Genomic DNA, 20,523 nt, shown 5'->3' with positions numbered 1-20,523 from the left:
GGAAACAGACTGTGAATAAATTATATTCATATTATTAGTCTGTAAAATATGAATCAAAGCAGTCAAATGACATTCACTAAAGACATTGGCTGATTTTTATAGATCAACAGAACAAAAGGAAATTCCAGGATAAGATTCAATTTAATACAAATATTTAGTACATGATAAAAAAGGGATTCCAAATCCACAGGGAAAGACTGAAATTACTTAATAATGGTACTATAAAAACTGGTTAGTAATTTCGGAAAAGTATCTTATGCAAAATTAAACAAAACCTACATGGATTATTTTAAAGAGTTACTTAAAAATTGAAGTAATCTAAGAAGGTGGAAAAAAATTTTTATGACTTCCAGCCAAGATTGAGGTAAAGTTAGATACATTTTGCCTTCTTGCACAATCAAAAGGAGGACAACAACAAATTTAAAAATAAAAAACAACCAGAACTTCCACAAAATCAAACTAAATGGAAGGCCCAAAACCAAGGAGTTAAAGAAAAAACATTCATCCAGACTGGTAGGAGGGCGTAGACAGGCAGCCAGGGTGGAGAGGATGTGTGGCAAGGTAGCAGCTACTGGTCCCACATCTGCATGTGGATAAACCAGGAGGAACAACTGGGAAGTGAGACAGACTGTGCAAGCCAGGTTCCAGCACAGGAAAAGAAAAGTGCCGAAGCCTCTGGCTGAAAAAATCTATAGAGGTTGCGGTGGCAAGAGAAACTCCCAGGCTCATAGAAGAGACCTACAAGGTCCTAGAATGTTCATATACCCACCCACCTGGGAAACAGCACTAGAAGGGCCCAATTTGCTTGTGGGTGGTGGGGGAAGTGACTGAAAGCCGGTGGAGAGCTGAACAAGTGGTATTGTTCCCTGTCAGACCCCTCCCTCACATATAGCACAAAAACACAGCACCTTGGGTTGCCCCACCCTAGTGAATACCTAAGGCCCAACCCTTACAATGTAACAGGCGTGCTGAGACAAAGAAATATGGCTCAAATGAAAGAAGAGATCAAAGTTCCAAAAATAGAACTAAGCAATGAGGAGATAGCCAACCTATCAGATGCAGAGTTCAAAATACTGGTAATCTGGATGCTCACAGAAATGGTTGAGTATGGTCGTGAAATAGATGAAAAAGTGAAGGCTATGCAAGATGAAATAAACAAAAATATACAGGGAAGCAGCAGTGAAGGGAAGGGAACTGGGCCTTAAATTGATGCTTTGGACCTGAAGGAAGAAATAAACATTCAGCTGGAACAGAATGAAGAAACGAGATTTCAAAAATATGAGGAGGGGCTTCAGAAACCTATGGAACAACTTTAATCGTTTCAACATCCGAATCATAGGGGTGCCAGAAGGAGAAGAGGAAGAGCAAGAAATTGAAAATTTATTTGAAAAAATAATACAGGAGACCTTCCCCAATCTGGCAAAGGAAATAGACTTCCAGGAAGTCCAGGAAGCTCAGAGAGTCCCAAAGAAGTTGGACCCAAGGAAGCACACACCAAGACACAACACAACTCCATTACCCAAAATTAAAGATAAGGAAAGAACCTTCAAAGCAGCAAGAGAAAAGGAGACAGTTACCTACAAAGGAGTGCCCATAAGACTATCAGCTAATTTTTCAAAAGAAACCTTACAAGCAAGAAGGGGCTGGAAAGAAGTATTCCCAGTCATGAAAGGCAAGGACCTACATCCAACATTACTATATTCAGCAGAGGTATCATTTAGAATGGAAGGGCAGAGAAAGTGCTTCCCAGACAAGGTAAAGCTAAAGGAGTTCATCATCACCCAGCCCTTATTATAGAAAATATTAAAGGGACTTCTCTAAGAAAAAAGAGGACCAAAACTATGAAGAGTAAAATGACAACAAACTCACAACTATCAACAACTAAACCTAAAAAAAAAGAAAGAAAGAAAGAAACTACGCAAACAACTAGAACAGGAACAGAATGACAGAAATGGAGATCACATGGAGGGTTATCAGAAGGGAGGGGGAGGGGGAAGAATAGGGGAACAGGTACAGAGAATAAGAAGCATAAATGGTAGGTGCAAAACAGACAAGGGGAGGTTAAGAATGGTATAGGAAATGGAGACACCGAAGAACTTACATGCATGATCCATGGACATAAATTCAGGGGGAAGGAATGCTGGTAGGAGGGGAGTGCAGGACTGAGGGGAATAAAGGGGAAAGAAAAATGGGACACCTGTAATAGCATAATCAATAAAATATATTTAGAAAAAAATTTAAAGTCTTTAACTTTAAGAAAGGAAAGACTTTGCTAGGCATAAAAACATAGCGCAGGGGCAAGCCAAGGAACACAAACAGAGGGCACAGACAATAGTGCAGGATTGACTGTGGGAATGGGGGGTGAGGGGGGAAGGGAGAGCAATGGGGAAAAAGGTGGGACCACTGTAATTGAACAACAATAAATAAAGACAAAAATAGTAAAACATCAGAAAGGAAAAAGGCAGCTTTAGCTTTCAAATTCATACTTCTACATAAATTTAAAACCATTATAATGTATTCATTCAGTCTAATCACCTGTTTCCACCCTCCACATTACCTGTTATCTCTCTCTAGATTGTTTCAAAAACCTCCTAATGGCTTCCCTGCTATCATTGAGTCTCTATTTTATAGTCTACTTAATCTATAACTAAGCAGCCAGAGGTACTTAAAAAACATCAGTCAGACAATGTTATATCTAGATTCAGAACCTCTAATGGCTCACTTTTCACTCAAACTAAAATAAAAAACAAAGTCCTTCACTGGCTTGCATGTTTTGCCCCTCATCTGGCCTCATATCCTACTGCACTCCCTGCCCCCCACCCTTGCTTACTCTGTCCCAGCCACCTGTCCCTGTCTCCATTTATTCTTCATATTAACCATGTGATAATAATCTTGATAATATTCAATATTTATGAAGTAATAGTTACTATGAACCAGACATAGTTCTAATTGCTTTACACATACAATTTCATTCAATTCCAATAATTATTTCCCTCACTTTACAAATCATGAAATCGAGTTACAAAAAGGTTCAATTAGCAATCTATTCTTAAGAGCTCAGTAAGCCAAAATTTAAAAAATCAGATGGATGAAGCCTACATCACAGCCCAAATTCTAACCTCAGTGATGTTTCCCACTGGTTATCTTTAATTAAAACTTTCTTCACAACCAAGTATTGTATAAACAGAAAGCAGATTAAGGACTAAGAAATGGAAATGCCAAAGTGCTGAAACGTAGGGTTAAAGAGGTTGGAAAAGTTAGAAGGAACCAGAACACTGAGAATGAAAATACTTCTTAAAGGTAAAAAGTCAGTGTACAATTGGTGTACAATATAAAACTAAATAATGGTATATATCCACGTATAAGTGAAATCACAGTTAAATATTATTTATAGTAACTCCAAATTGAGAAACAACCTTAATGTCTAATAATAATAACTTAATATTAAGTCATGGTAACGAAAATTTTTTTTAAAAGGCAGGAGAAAAACATTTAATGACATGTTTACAAAGATGCTTACAATATATTTTAAGCAAAAAGGAATTAAAAAAACTGTATATAATACAATAAAATAATAATGGTATATAAAACTTACTTTTTCTGTAGTTACAGTCAAGGAAGGAACCAATGCAGGTGATGGTTCTGGCTGCTTCTTGTGTTTTTGCTTGTGTTTGTCCTTTTCTTTATATTTCTAAAAATGAATACAAGTAAAACCCAATTTAAATCATAACACATACACACACATACACTAAAGATGATATTTTAATTGTGTTTAGTACCATAATCATATTATTTCATATATAAATACTAATAATATATCTATATTATAGCATTATTATATATTGACATATATAATAATTCTAGTATAATTTATTTTAAAGTGACTTCAGCCTCCTTATCCCTCGAACAATATAAAATAATATATAAAAAACTGATGCCTATAATTATTTGCTACATTTATATCTGGCAAACTATATATTTTTTTCTCATTAAAAACACAATACTTTTGTGTGTATTTTGTAAATGCAAATTTAAAATTTACATAGCACTTTGACACACACTTTTAAAATAGTGTCAGATTCTCCATCAACATGCATTAAATTCTATGGCCCATAAAGTAGATACCAGGAAACAAAATTCTCCTAGGTTTATTCAGAAAATAGATGATTTAGTTAACACTAACAAAATTAAACTTATGGCATGCTGCTTTATAATGAAGTCTTAAAACTGATTAACTGAATTTAAGAAAAATTTCAAATAAATAAGAAATTAATTAGGTATAAACAGCCCAACTTCAATGTTAGAAAATTTTAACCAAATTGTTCTCAACTGTTTGAATTAGTAGCTAACAATCTGTATTGGAGGTGTGAAGTTTACTTCAACTTATTTCTCACAGTACTTAAAACCAACCATTCAGAGCACTTAAAAATCTGTTCAAGGAATGAGAGATTAATATCACTGGCCTGTCCTAAAAGAGATTATATACTAGCAAAACAGAAAGCCTAAAATTAAAGATAGATGTTTTACTATAATACCTAAACACTGCCACTTTTTGCCTTTAATTTCTGGTGTAATTACGTAAGATATTCCTGGACTCCAATGTGAATTACAGCAACAGAGAATATAAGACACCACAAGCAGTTTTTATTCAGTGTTTTAAAAGAAACTTTCTTACTCTCAAGTTATTTTTGTGACAAATCATAATAATGACCACAAGAAATAATGCCTCCATTTCTTTGTACTAGGATGTCACTGCTCCTCCCATCATAAGATGTGCTCTTCTCCACTCCCATGAAGCTGGGTTAGCCTCGCGACTTGCTTTTAGCCAAGAGGATGTAGCAGAAGTGGTGCTGTGCAAGTTCAGCAGCCCAGAGCTTTAAGAGGTCTTGCATGGCTTCCATTTTTGCTCCCTTGGATCCCAGCAAACATGTAAAGAATCAGTTCACACTCTCCTGACAGGCCAATTAAAAGAATAAAGCAGCAGTACCCCAGCCTGTAGCCAGTACCACATCTAGGCCCAGACACGAGAGTAAGATGATCCATAACCACCCAGCTGAATGAAGCCTCATGAATAAGTCTAGCAGATACTATTGTGGAAGAAAGATTAATTGTTCCTGCTGGGCCCTGCCTCAAGCCACTAAAAGTTCTGGGGTGGTTTATCAAGCAACAGTAGGTTAGCAAAACAAGACTAGAATTCACAACTGGGAATTGGGTCATGGGAGTTAAAGAAAGTACAAATTGAAAGTGTAACAGGGTGCAACCAGGACCCCCCCAAAGCGGGATTTGTAATGGGGTGCAGAAGTCAGGGTGTCCAGGAAATATTAAAAATATAGAATGTCCTCACCCCCACAAGTCTAAACTGGGGAATGGGACTTATGGAGCAGGGCCATTGAGTTATTTAGCATATCAACAGTTTTGCAAATAACCTCTAGAACAGTCATTTAACATACCTGTAACTTTTAAATGGTTTCAGAGATATGTTAAAGAGCTGTGGCTATGCTTTGAACCAGAGAGATGGGAGTGACTGCCACCCAGGATGTAACAGGGAGGCCACTCCCCCACGTTACAGCACCTGCCTGAGAGCTTGCCAATTACCTTGCACACCTAGGGGCCACGCCTGCCTGGACTCACTATGGCAGCCTGGAAAAGCTGGAAAAATACAGGAATGCTGGCAGGTATAGCCGATTGTGGGAGGAGTCGGAAATGGGGCTGCAGAGGAAGATTGGTGCTGGGATTTAAACGCAGGTGCAGCAGCCATGACAAGAAGAACCACTTGGCTTTGGCAGGGGAGAACCACGAGGCTTTGGGTCTCCCTTTGCCATGCAGCTAGGAAGTTGAAAAGCAAGATGTAGCAGCGATGCAGAGCTCTCTCTTAGCAGTTTGGAAGAATGCAGGAGAGATGCTGCAGGAAGGATAGAGGCGAAAACACTCTTGCTGGTGGGCCATAAGAAGGTGTGGATTAAGAAATGGAGATCCCAACAACACAGCTGATTGTGCTGGAAACCCCAGGAGTTCTGCCAGTCAAGCACAGATTACTGGGAAGAACCAGGGGCTACCTGAGCCACAGACTTCTTTTCCTGAGATATGGTACCCAGGACTAGGCAAAGCGGGGAAGGAAGGACTGTGTGTGTTTCTGGGTGTTTTAAGGGACTTTATGATATTAACAAAGACATTAAGTCATTACTCTAAGTCTGTATAACTTTTTGAATAAATAATTCCTTTCCTTTACACCAATCTCTGACATTGAGAGCTGTATTTTCCTGGCAGCAGGCAAGACGAACCTAGTACAGGGGAACTCTGGGAGGAGGGGAGCTCATTCAGTAGTAGTATATCCCCAACTATAGGTCCATTCTGTAACAAAAGTAGCACACACTAGGGGGGTTTTTTGTATACACCAAAATAAATATAATTATGCAATCTAATTTACAAGTATGAAGTTCAAATGATCCTGGTCTATTAGTTCTATAATATTGTTCTCCAATAAAGATAATAAAGGATCCTTTTCTATCTTTTTGCTTATTCTACTTCTCACACTGGGCTTTATTGTGAAAGAGTACAAGAGCTGGGATAATTTAATAGTGAATGACCCCTATTACCAAGGTAAACAAACTCTAAAAACTTGGAAAATTTAGAAAGTAAAAGGTAAAGTATGCACACGTACATGTTTGAGAATGTAAATATATGAAACTCATCATCGAATAATACAAAACTCTGGTCCTGTGGATACATCAAGAAATATATCTTGAGCCCTGGCTGGTGTGGTTCAGTGGATTGAGTGCCGCCCAACATGATTCCCAGTCAGGGTACATGCCTGGGTTGCAGGCCAGGTCCCCAGTAGGGGGCATGGAAGAGGCAACCACACACTGATGTTTCTCTCCTTTCTCCCTTCCCCTCTCTCTAAAATCTATTTTTTTTTTAAAAAAAAAAGGAAGTAAAGGAATGTATCCGGAAATGAGGATTGTGAATGTTCAGGGAAACAGACTGAATAAATTATATACATATTATTGGCCTGTAAAATATGAATCAAAGCAGTCTAATGACATTCACTGGCTGAAGACACTGGCTGATTTTAATAAATCAACAGAAAAAAAGCAAATTCCAGGAAAAGGCTCAATTTAATATAAATATTTAGTACGTGATAAAGAAGGAATCCCAAATCCACAGTGAAAGACTGAAATTACTTAATAACGGTACTAGAAAAACTGGTTAGTAATTTGGGAAAAGTATCTTATACAAAAATAAAACAAAATCTAGGTGGATTATTTAAAGAGTTACTTAAAATTAAAACAATCTAAGAAGCAGGAAGAAAACATTTTAAAAGTCTTAAATTTAAGAAAGGGAAGACTTATTTTTTCTAAAGTATAAAATCAGAAAGGGAAAAGGCAGGTGTGGGGATTCAGAAGGAGTCAGCCCAGGACGTGCCTCTCAGGTACATGGACTTGTTTTGACCTAAAGGCAACTTTAGCCCCTGGCTCAAGAGAAACTTCTGCCCCTCCCTTAACAACCTAGAAGAACTTGAATCAGAGGCCTTGTCCCTAGTAGGAGATTGTCAGAGATAACCTCTTTTGACCTATCCAAAAGACAAGGTAAACTTCTGTTTATTAAACATCTGTTCTTCTTATCATCCTGCAATGACCCTTTGAAGATCCCAAGTCACCTTACCTCATCCCTGGTTCAGAATGTCTTATACACCCATTTGTCCCTTTTGTATCTCTATGCCTCTCATTTATGTGGGGTCTATGACTCTCTCATGTATAAATCGTCACCATACATATGTATGTATTAAACTTGGTCACTTTTTCTTGCTAATTTGTCTCATATCTATTTGATTATTAGATCAACCAAAAAAAACCTTAAGAGCAGAGGAAAGTTTCTTCCTCCCCCACACAGGTTTAGTCAAGAAATTACCTAAATTATAGTACAGTAAATGTCTAAAAAGAGCCTTCCAAGCATGAGCAAGATGAGAAAAAGTTGCATGGCAAAGAGACTACTCCCCCAAAATAAATTATATAAAAAGCATAAGATAAACAAAAATCTCAAACTAGCATAAAGATATCTCTTAAGACTGCTCATGCTGAATAAAATTTAATTTGAACGTAAGTCCAAACAAAGCTCAAGAACAAGATATTAAACAGAAAAAAGTTTTTAAAAAAAATCCCTCAGGAAATGAAGAACCAAAGTAATTTAAAGGCTAAAACAGAATTAATAAATAAAATAGAAACAGCAAGGGAAAAATATACATTGTTCAAATTCAAAATACTGCTAAAAGACAGGCATAAAATAATCACAAATGAAAAAACAGCAGACATTAAAGCAATTAGAGGAACTACAGAAAACAAAGATAATCAAACATTAGGATAACTTATGTCCCCAAAGTAGCAAATTTAATGAATGGGGAACAGAAGATGTATTCAAACTTTGTAAAAGGCCACCGAATAAAAACGGAAAAAAACGCATTCTGCAAAGTACTTTTATAAATGTATAAGAGCAAGACGTAATTGGAATCACACTTAACAGAATGCAAAGGGAAAATGTGTGTGTAAGGCGGTGGGGGTGGGGAGGAGGATGGGGAGCACTGTCTTTAGTCCTCTCCATAATAATATTCCAGGCCCACTGTTTAAATTCTTAGGGGGAAATAAGTAACCCAATGATATTATATATAGCCAAGACATAGTTGGAAAATTAAGGCAAGAAGGAAACAGTTCCCATTATGAACAAAAACTCAAGAGAATACAGGTCCAAAGCATTTAATTCTTAAAAAAAGTTACTTGACAATAACACCAAGCCACTTTTAAGACATGATATGAAGAACTTACTGAAGATGTGGTAAAGGACTGGTAGTGACAGTGACCATCTAACGAATTTAAATTAAATACAGAACAAATACCTAATTAACTCTGAGAATTATGTTTATACGAGATATTGTCACAAACCTGAAAAATATGAACATCTTTAAAAACAAACAAATTGGATAGCAAGGAATGAGGGGAGCATGAGAAGACTATTACCCTTTCATAGCAAGAGTTCAATATAGATTTTGAACCATGTCGTCAAAACATAACAGTTTTTACCATAAATTACACACAAATCCCTTCCTTATAAACAAAGTCCCTGGTTTTCTTTAGCTAATCACTCTCTCATATCCTCATAAAAGTGGCCCCTTACTCCAGCCCAGAGTGAACTTGAGTGTATCTAAGTCAATTAAGATAAATCTATCCTCTTCAGTCATTGACTGTTTTAGATCTGGGAAAGATTTAGATCAGGATAATAAAAGAGAAAGGAAACTTTTCTGTTTTCTCTCTTAAAATGGCCCTCCCTTCCTGCCATTAGATGATTAAGTGTAGGCTCTAACCCTTGGAACAAATACAGTGACCTAGCAACCATGCCTAGAAAAGCCAAAAGAGCCATGAAAAAAGAAAGCCTTACCATTGCTGAACTGGCCAATATTAGAAAAACGTAGCCTTTGAACTTATTCAAAAGGGTCAGTTGTGCCTATTGCTTTAGCAATACTCTGTAGCAGCTAGAGCATGTAAACTGGAAAGACATACCCTGACCAGTGTGGCTCAGTGGGTTAGGTGTCTGGGACCCGTCAGATTCCCAGTCAGGGTACATTCCTGGGCTGTGGGCCTGGAGGTGGTCTCAAGTGATGTTTCTCTCCCTCTCTTTCTCCCTCCCTTTCCCTTTCTCTAAAATAAATGAGTAAAATATTTTTTTAAAACAATAAACTGGAAAGACAGTCTCACCTCTCAGTATTTTTTTGTCTTATAATCTCTTATTCAATTTAAAGGTATGTTTAAAGAAATATTATCTCTTGTAATAAGGAAATTGTATTTGAAGCTCAATAATATTATCTTACATCACTTTCTTTTTCTTCTGTATAGCCAAGTAAATATGATCTTAATATTTTTAAAAAATTAACAGTTACATCATTTTAACAAGATGATTTTTATTGATCAAACCATCCTTTTTATCTCTGTATAGAAAAAGCATCTGGAATGTTTACTTAGTAGTAATGATGACTATTTCTACATGGTAGATTCTGGAGTGGTTTGTTGTTGTTTTTTTTTTAAATTAAGTTGCATTTTAGCCCTGGCTGGGTGGCTCAGTTGGTTGGAGCATCATCCCATACACCACGACCATTGCAGGTTGATTCCCAGTCAGGGTACATGCCTAGGTGGCAGGTTTGATTCCCGGTTGGGGCATGTATGGGAGGCAACCAATCCATCTTTCTCTCTCATGTTGATGTCTGTCTCTCTCTGTCCCTCTCTCCACTACCTTCCTCTCTCTCCAAAAATCAAGAAACATATTCTCACGTAAGAACTAAAAATAAAAGTAAAAAATAAAAATTAATTTGCAATTTAAAACAATACTCTGCCTTTTTGAATTTTTTTAATAATTACACATAGCTTAAGAAAAAAGAATGGACTAAAATGAAGTAGAGACTGTCAGCTGTTCACCAAACCCATTTATTTTTCTTCCTCAAGATATAACTAGACATTTCCCAGTTCCCTTTGCATTTACATGTGGCCATTTAACTGGATTCTAGCCAAATGCAATGTGAAAGAAAAATGTGTGTCACCTCTAGGCCTGGTTCCTAATAGCCCCAACTATTTAGTGTCCATGCTCCTTCCTCTTCCAGAGATTAATACAAATGAGCATGGCAGCCATAAAGCAACACTAAAGAAGGAACACTAAAGAAGGCTGAATCACAAGATGAAAGGCACCCAAGTTCCTGATTCACAGCTTGGAAGAAAGCTGTCAATCAAGCACACCTCTTTTATAAAGGCTATTAAAAAAGAAACAAAGAAAGACCTAGCAATTCTACTTCTAGTTATTTATCTGAAGAAACCCAAAACACTAAATCAAAAAGACATATACATGTATATGTCCACTGCAGCATTACTTACAATAGCCAAGACAGGGAAGCAACTGAAGTGCCCATTAATAGATGAACAAATAAGTGGTGCACATATACACTGGAATGACTCAGCCATAAAAAAGAACAAAATCTTGCCATCTGCAACAACATGGATGGACCTAGAGGGCATTATGATGTGTCAAATAAGTCAGACAGAAAAAGACAAATGCCATCTGAATTCATTTATATGTGGAATCTAAAACAAACAAATGAACAAGCATAACAGAAACAGACTCATAGATTCAAAGAACATGTTGACAGTTGCCAGATGGGAGGAGGGAATGAGAAGGAAGATGTGAAGGGATTAAGTACAAATTGAGATTAACAAACAAAACAGAAAAAGACTCACAGATAGAGAAAAAAAGTACAGCTTGGTAGTTACAGAATAATCATGGGGATGTAAAGGAAAGGATAGGGAATACAGTCAATAATACAGTAATAACTATGTATGGTGTCAGACAGGTACTAGATTTATAAGGGTGATTACTTCACAAGTTATACAAATGTCTCACCACTGGGTAGTATACCTAAAACTAATATAACATTGTACATCAACTGTAATTTTTAAAAAATTATTAAGACAAAAGAAAATACATTCTATGTTTGTATCTTGTTCTATAACAGGCAAGTGACTTAGCAGAGCAAAGAAAGCAAAATAATAAAATTACAATTATGAATAAAGTAGAGAAACTGGGGGAAAATATCACATTTTTTCCTGATAACATGGAAATGATCAAAGTAGTACTCAAAACTTTTAACAACCAAAAAACCCCAAACAAACCAACCACCATTTTGGACTTAATTGTGAATAAAAAAATAAACATTGTATTAAACCAAACATAATTTGATAATTGTTATGTATCGAGAGACAATTTTATGTGTCTCTACTATTTCTGCATGTCTTTCAAGTGAGGCAATGACTTGCCCATTGCTCTGGACTATCAGAGTATCTGTCTTAAGAGCAAAGGGTAGTCAAGCTTATTGTCCCTTACAAAAGATTCAGGTGCCCTAAGCTCAGGGTTCCTTTATTGCAATGCAATAGACTCTATGAGTAGATATTACCTGGCCCTCTCCGCATTACCCTATGGAAACTGGGTCTTGGGGGAACGCAGAATTCTCTTGTCTCCTAACTCATTATCATATAAGTAGGGTATGGAAACTGGGTCTTGGGGGAACGCAGAATTCTCTTGTCTCCTAACTCATTATCATATAAGTAGGGTAAAATTATAGACTTCTTTCATAGTTCTTAACAGTTTGGTCATGAGAATGTGATGCTGTTAGCAGCATGGCTTTCTGTGAAAGGAAAGATAAGGGTTACAGGCCAATTAATGGGATTTCAGAAATGTCTATGGTAATGGGTAACAAATATAGTGAGCATATCTTATCGTCAATTAGACAGTAGATGGTCCTCCATTTTATTGCCTGACAGTAAGGAGGAATTGAGGAGGAGGCAGCAGACTAAGTACTGGGAAATACAGTACATCCTCGAATAATGTGGTTCAGTTCGATGGTGTCTCATTATAATGTTGATGAAATGCCCTAAGAACTTAACTTGTTTATGTCAATTAGCCTACAGTAAAACTGGTTTCATTACATGTTCTTTCGCTTAAAGTCACAAAACCTATTGACACCATTAAGAAAGGAGTTACTGTACGTTCAAAGAGGGTTGTCCAAACGATGTTACAGTGGTTGCTAAACCTCCTCCAGGTAGGACTTCCCCACCAATCTGGCAGTCTGCTTCAGTTCCACCCCACTGTAATAATAACTAGTACTAGGATTCATCCTCAGTGAACAGAAGGTTACAAACTTTTTCAGAAAAATTACAGAAATACTCATCTATACTAAACATTAAAGAGGGATATTGGCAAGCAACCACTATGAATATAAATCAGGCAAATCATAAGAACTCTGATTGGTTCGCTTGGAGATGAGGAGGTAGGGCACAGCATGGGAAGGAAGAAGGCAAAAAGTTGGACTATCTTACAGCTCAACACCTCCTGCAGTTTACCCTGCCAACTTTAAATACACTTGGAGATGACAATAAAAGATCTCAGTAGAAGTTTTTTACAGTGAGTCTTGGTGTGTTATAAGGCAGCTTTGATCCTATTAGGAACTTTTCCCAAAAATAGACCAACCCCTACAGGAAATTATAGTTGAGACCTTGACCGCGATTTAGGCTCTTAATGCCCAGATTGGGTTTACAATACTAACTAAACATTTACAGTGTGATGAAGATGGTCCTCTGGCAAATGAGAAATCTAGATAAACTCTTACAATTGACAATGCTACCTTGAAAAATTCTCCCAGCCTTTATGGAACCAGCACCCTATTGAAACTAGATGAAAACTTAAGACATTTTCTTAATATTGGGGTAGCATATGCCCCAGATTTGGAAGTGCTCTCCAAAACATGTCCCTGCAGTGTGAGCCAAGATTCAGTCAAGCAGAGTGTGCAAACTGGCTGCTGAGTCAAGGGGTTCCCAAGGTTGAAATAATTGGTTTCATCCATGAGTACACCACAATATAGAGCACTATGAGTGCTGAAAACACAGAAAATTTATTCGGTTGATTCACAAGCAGTCATCATATTCTTCCAAATTGAAAGTTAATACAAAGGCATATTTAATGGTGTGGAACCATTCTGTACTCCCACAATCTCTCACTCTTCCTTAACCTCTCCACCGTTTAAGGCAACCTCAGTTGTTTTAAGAAGAAAAATGAATGGAGATGAGGATGAGATTTCCCTATCCACAGGGAGGAGTCAATTAGTGGCCATATGTACCCGTCCAAATATGCTGGGGAATTTGGAGAAAGGAGAGACACAAATTTTTAAGGCTCTGTCACACAGAGCTACCCACATCCCTATCCTACTTGGACCCAAAGAAGAAAAAGGCACGAGGATGCAGAGAGATTAACAGTGGGGCAAGGAAGTTAACATGACTTTGTAAGCTAGGCTTTTCAGCAACTAGCTATATTTTTGTTACCACTTATACATCTCAAGGTATAGCAGGAATTGATGTATTGGGAGTCAGCAAACTACAGTACCCAGGCTAGCAACGATTTTTACATCTTTTAAAGAGTAGTTAAAAAAAAAAAAAAAAAAAAACAGGAAGAATATGTGACAGAGACTGTATGAGGTCTACAAAGACTACAATACTTATTTTCTGATTCTTTACAGAAAAGATTTGAACACTTGTGTTACGTACTTATCATTACCCATCCTGTAAAAGCCAAAGGATATTCTCCCAATCAGGAAATGCTAATGGCACATAAAAGATGCTCCCAAATCACTTCCCTTTTCTTGGTGGTCAAACAGAAACAGAATAGAATTATAGAAGGACAAAGGGAAACCACAACCTTGTTAAAAACCTAATGTACCACGGGTAGTAACAGGTGCGGTATCTCAACACAAAAGCCCTGCCAGTCCCAGTGCAATAAGGTTAATAGAAGCTGGAGGCTTATAATGAATTATTGTTAACTGAGTTTAGTGCTGTTATAGCTACAGCTATTACAGACTAAATCCATTACACAGATTGATGGTACTTAGTTGGTGGTCTTGGAAGTGTCTAATGACGTCTCTACCGTACCACCCATACTAAGTTTGTAGTGTTTGCCCAGGAAAACCTAAATTCCTTGCTATATGTCAACAACAGGCATGTCAGAATTTAGTACAGGTGTCTCCGTCTGACTGCCACACTTTCACAATTGGTTAGTAAGTCAGTAGCATGAGTCTCAACAGCTCATACACTGATGTTATCACACCTTTACCAAGAGGGCTGCCTGAAAAAACCCAGTAAAATTCAGGGACCTGCTCAACAAGTAAAGTTTATTGGAATTATGTGAGTGCATTTACAATTTCCAATCCCTTTCTTCAGACCCCCCAACATCAAAAAGGAGGCTGAGCATCTTGTTTAACTTTAGGGTATTAAGAGGCTCTAAGTGATTCACTTTGACACTCTACTTGATCTTTACATCAGCTAATTAATAATAACTGATTATTAATGCTCACTCTAACTTCTCTCTGCCTGACTGACAAGTGCATCCATTTTCAATATTTAATACTAAAGCTTCTTCTTCCTCCAGGGATAAAAGTCCTTATCATCCCTTCTCAATGCCTCACCAGATAATATCCCTTTTCATGACTTCAGCAAAGTCCTTTTATTCCATTAACATCTTGTGCTCTGGTTTCATACGCTTATCTGCCTATAAATGTATAAGTAAGTACTATATTGTGTTCAATGCAACTAAAATTAGAATTTCTCCCAAATCAGTTCTTATTTACTCAAAAGTTGTGACAATACTACCTTCATTCCATTATCTTCACACTTAAAACTCTGGGGGTTTTTTGTGTGTTTTTTTTTTAAAAAGGAAGCATTTCACATGGTATATCACTGCATTCAAAAAACCATATTAAGCATTATGGGAAGAACAGTTAAGTACAAAAGATAGGGATAAATTTTGAGACACAGTAGAGCCTAGAATATATTAATGACAACTAGTAATATAAAAGTGAAATCAAAAAAATAAGAAAACCATGTAAAGCCCTGGCTGATGTGGCTCAGTGGATTGAGTGCCGGCCTGTGAACCAAGGGTCACTGGTTCGATTCCCAGTCAGGGCACATGCCTGGGTTGTGGGCCAGGTCCCCAGTTGCGGGTGTGTGAGTGGCAACCACACATTGATGTTCCTCTCCCTCTCTCTCCCCCCGCCCCCTCTCTAAAAGTGAATAAATAAAACCTTTAAAAAAAATTAAAAGAAAAAAAAAAGAAAAAAGAAAACCATGTAAAAGCTATCCAAGGCAAGAGATACTGTGTAATTCATACAAGACAAAGGACGTGTAGCTTCATAATAAAGTCAAAACTAAGTAAGTTCTAGGTTTAAATTGAGATGGAATTAAGGAAAGAAAAAAAATAAAAAGAGGATCACTACTTGTCAGAATAATTAGAGCAAAGAGTGTAATGTTTAAAGGGAAAAAAACCCAAAGCTTGTTTGGAGGCAAGAGGTAAAATATGATTCAAACGTTATGTCTAATATTCCAATACCTCAGTCCAAGCAAAGGCTCATCACTTAAGTCTGACAACTCTTCCAATATCTTCTTTACTATCAAAACAATCTCCTCACCCTGGCTGGGTTGGTCAGTTGGTTGGAGTGTCATCTATGCACCAAAAGGTTGAAGGTTCGAATCCCGACCGGGACACATACCTAGGCTGCAGGTTCAATCCCCTGTTGGGGTGTGTATGGGGAGGCAACAGAGCGACATTTCCCCCTCACATTAATGTTTCTGTCTTTCTCTCCCTCTCCCCACCTTCCTCTCTCCCTAAAAATCAAATATATCCCAAAAGAGGATTAAAAAATATATGAAATGTTTTATAAGCTTTTAAAAAATGAATAATTTCATTTATTTGGATGAAATATACATATAGCTTGACCCATCTCATACTCTGGATTCACATTTCTATCTACCTCTAACTGTTTCCCATTCCACTGTATTTAATATGATTAAAATTAAACTCATGAGTTCCTCCTTTTTATCATGCTCACAAATCAGCTTTTCCTAAAGTCCGTGCTTGTACTATGGTACGATCTCCCTAGTTAAAAGACCCTATAACCATCCACCACCTAAAATGTACCTTTTTTCTTGCCCTGCTTCGAACAATCAGATCCAAGCCATATAGATTTTATTCCTTCAGCATCTTAACTATCATTTCCCACATCCTTCCATTCCTACAACCATTAAGTTGAGTTTAGACCTCATTATTTTTAATCTTACTCAGCCTAACTTGCTTGATGAGCATAGAATAATGGTCAAGAGAATATACATGGGAGCCAGACTACGTGGGTTCACATTCAGCTCTATTTTACTAACTATATTAGTTGTGCAAGCTATAAACTTCTATGCCATAATTTTCACATTTGTGAAACAGAAAAATAACATTATTACCTATCTCAAAAGTTTGTTTTTGGGGATTATATGAGTTATTACATGTAATGTACTTGGCAGAGTGTCTAATATAGTGAATACTACACACCATAGTTACTGTTGCTTTGTCGTGATAGTCATCATCATCACTCTACAAACTGGACTCCTTATTTCAATCACTCATTACGTAAAAAAATTATTTATTTGGTATATAAGCATGGACAATAGTGAATAAAACTTATAAAGGCAAATAAGACTTACAGAGTAATTCCATTCTTTTAATGGGTAAAACAAATGTATAACACTTAAGTACTATTATAAACAAAATATCAGTCATCACAGCGGTTCCCAAATTCTTTCACCTCATACAACACTGGGTGAATAATCTTCCTCATACCATTATTAAATATAAACTCCTCTTATAGGAATGGCCATAAATGGCCCCAACTTGCATTTCATGCCTATAATTCTTATTCCCTTACCCCATATCCTTTCAACAAACTGAACTTTCTATGTGAATTTCCTCATTCTTGTATTCTGAAAAGTATTCTTGTCATTGAGAACACTGTCCTCTCATAATTACTTAACAGAAATAAATCACTGACAACATTCAAGATTTTTCTTAAATACCACTTCTTCCACTTACCATTTTCTACTGTCTCACAGGAAGCTTCTGCAAAATTTCCACAAGCACTTTATTCTCCTCTCACTGGCCCTATCTCACTTTGACTTATCTGTACATTCGTTTTATCCGTTCAGACTAACCCGAGCAACCTAAGGTTACTAGTACTGGCTTAGTAATCTTAAGGTTTTATGAAAGGCAATATGTAAGTAACCAATTTCAGAAACGACTACAACCAAACACTTTTAAAATTATCAGTTGTGGTTATATGAGACAAGGTTAAAAAGAAAATAAGCCTATACAAAATTCAGTAAAGACATCAACTCAGTGACTGATTTTACTACACAGAATTACATTGAGTAACTATTCTCTTTCTACACAGATTCTGCTAATAATTCCTCAAGTAAGAATAAACTTTAAAAAACTGAAATTGTTTATCACACAAACTTTATCTAGTCTACCTGCAGCCCAAATAACTTAGTCTGATTTCCTTATACATTATCGACTAACCCAAAACTTATTAGTGTCCATATTTGAGAGTAATGTACTTCATGATGAAGTAAATGGTTAAACAAAATAAGATATTAAATAAAAATCCTTATCACTTAAACACAAGCAACCCTAATGTTTATCCAGAAAACCTTAAATGTCGGCAAACGGGCTCTCATTATTTTCTATAGCCACACAGTCCAATATGGTGTATAATTGCCACATGTGGCTATCTAAATTTCCCTTAATTAAAATCAAATAAACAAATATTCAGTAACTCATTGTGATATATTTTTTCTTTTTTTTTAGATTTTATTTATTTTTTAGACAAAGGGGAAAGTGAGGAAGAAAGAGAGCAAGAGAAACATCGATGTGTGACAGAAATATCAAAGGACTGCCTGTCTCAGGCCTCCAACTGGGGAACTGGCCCACAGCCCAGGCATGTGCCCTGACTGGGAATCAAACCTGCATGCAACCTTCTAGTTCACAGGCTGGTGCTCAATCCATTAAGCCACACAAGCCAGGGTAATGTACCACACGTCAAGTGCGGCTAGTGGCTACTGTATTAAACAACACAGTTATAGAACATTTCTATCACTTCAGAAAGTTTTATTTGACGGTGTGATCTACAATTCTGCAATAAAATCAATAAAAATTTACATTTTTTATAATCTCATTTTACTCTAACGTAACTATCAAACAATAATCAGAACACAAAGTTTATCTGACAATAATCAGTCCCAAGTAGATAAACAAAAAGCCAAACATCAAGTAACTTATCATAGTGAATGTATAAAACCACTACAGAAGGAAAAAAAGTTAGCAAACGTGGAGAAATTGGAACACTTATTAGGAATGTAAAGTGGTACAGCTGCTATGAAAACAGTACAGCATTTCCTTAAAAAACTAAAACAGAATCATGTGATCTAGCAATTCTACTTCTGGATATAACAGAATCATGTGATCTAGCAATTCTACTTCTGGATATACACCAAAAAGAATTGAGACTTCTGGCAAAGATGGAGGCATAGGTAGATAAACAGTGCTTCCTCACACAACCAAAAGAAGGACAACAACCAATTTAAAAACAAAAAACAACCAGAACTGCCAGACGACCTAACTGTATGGAAGTCCAACAACCAAGGAATTAAAAAAGAAACATTCATCCTGACTGGAAGGAGGGGTGGAAACAGGCAGCCCAGGGTAGACAGGACATATGACAAGGCAGCAGCTGGCAGACCAGACAGTCCAACATTTGTGTGTGGATAAACCAGGAGGAACAACTGGGGAACAAGACAGACCATGCAACCCAGAGTTCCGGCACAGGGAAATAAAGCTTCAAAACCACTGGCTGTAAAACCTGAGGGGGTAATGGAGGCAGGAGAAATTCTCAGGCTCGCAGGACAGTCCATCAGAGAGACCCACAGGGTCCTAGAACATACACATACTCACCCATCTGGGAATCAGAACTGGAAGGGAGCAATTCACTTGTGGATAGCAGGTGAAGTGACTGAAAGTGGGGCAAGAGGCAAGCAAGCCGTGCTGTTCCCTCTCTGACCCCTCCCACACATACAGCGCCACAATGCAGTTACCTGGGTTGTCCTGCCCTGGAGATTACCTAAGGTTCCGCCCCTTAAAACATAACAGGTGCACCGAGAAAAAGAAATATGGCCCAAATGAAACAACAGATCAAAACTCCAGAAAAAGAAGTGATCAGGAGATACCCAGCCTATGAGATGCACAGTTCAAAACACTAGGAATCAGGATGCTCACAAAAATTATTGAGTACAGTTGCAAAATAAAGAAGTGAAATAAAAATATACAGAGAACCAAGAATGAAGGAAAGGGAACTGGGACTTCAAATCAACGATTTGGAACAGAAGGAAGAAATAAACATTCAACCAGAACAGAATGAAGAAACAAGAAACAAAAAAATGAGGAGAGGCTTGGGAACCTCTAGGACAACTATCAACATTCCAACATCCGAATCATAGGGATGCCAGAAGGAGAACAAGAAGAGCAAGAAATTGAAAACATATTTGAAAAAATAATGAAGAAGGCACCCTGACTGGTGTGGCTCAGTGGATTGCGTGCCGGCCTGGGAACCAAAGGGTCACCGGTTTGACTCCCAGTCAGGTCATATGAAATGGGCTGCAGGCCAGGTCCCCAGTGGGCAGCATGTGATGGGCAACCACACATTGATGTTTCTCTTCCTCTTTCCCTCCCTTCCTTCTGTCTATAAATAAACAAACAAACAAACAAACAAATAATCTTTTTAAAAAACGAAAGAGAACTTCCCCAATCTGGTGAAGGAAACAGACATGCAGGTCCAGGAAGCTCAAGAGTCCCAAAGAAGTTGGACCCAAGGAAGCATACACCAAAGCACATCATAATTAAATTATCCAAGATTAAAAATGAGAGAATCTAAAAAGCAGCAAGAGGAAAGGAGTATAGTTACCTACAAAGGAGTGACCATAAGACTATCAGCTGATTTCTCAAAAGAAACCTTACAGGCAAGAAGGGGCTGGAAAGAAGTATTCCAAGTCATGAAAGACAAGGACCTACATCCAACATTAC

General features: G+C 37.3%; 1 protein-coding gene across 16 annotated transcripts in view; it reads right to left on the bottom strand.

Moving 5' to 3' along the window:
• Positions 1-20,523, bottom strand: part of MLLT10 (MLLT10 histone lysine methyltransferase DOT1L cofactor) — a 258,378-nt gene that overhangs the window by 101,742 nt on the left and 136,113 nt on the right. For all 16 annotated transcript variants that reach the window (XM_053922164.2, XM_053922167.2, XM_053922168.2 and 13 more), the window contains one exon: positions 3,596-3,691. In XM_053922164.2, coding sequence (XP_053778139.1) covers positions 3,596-3,691 — 96 coding nt within the window. The remainder of the gene's footprint in view (positions 1-3,595; positions 3,692-20,523) is intronic.

This window comes from Desmodus rotundus, chromosome 4, assembly GCF_022682495.2.
Source record: "Desmodus rotundus isolate HL8 chromosome 4, HLdesRot8A.1, whole genome shotgun sequence".
Taxonomy (NCBI): Eukaryota; Metazoa; Chordata; class Mammalia; order Chiroptera; family Phyllostomidae; genus Desmodus; species Desmodus rotundus.
The sequence above is the reverse complement of the archived record's forward strand: the minus strand, read 5'-3'. Positions and strand labels throughout refer to the sequence as shown.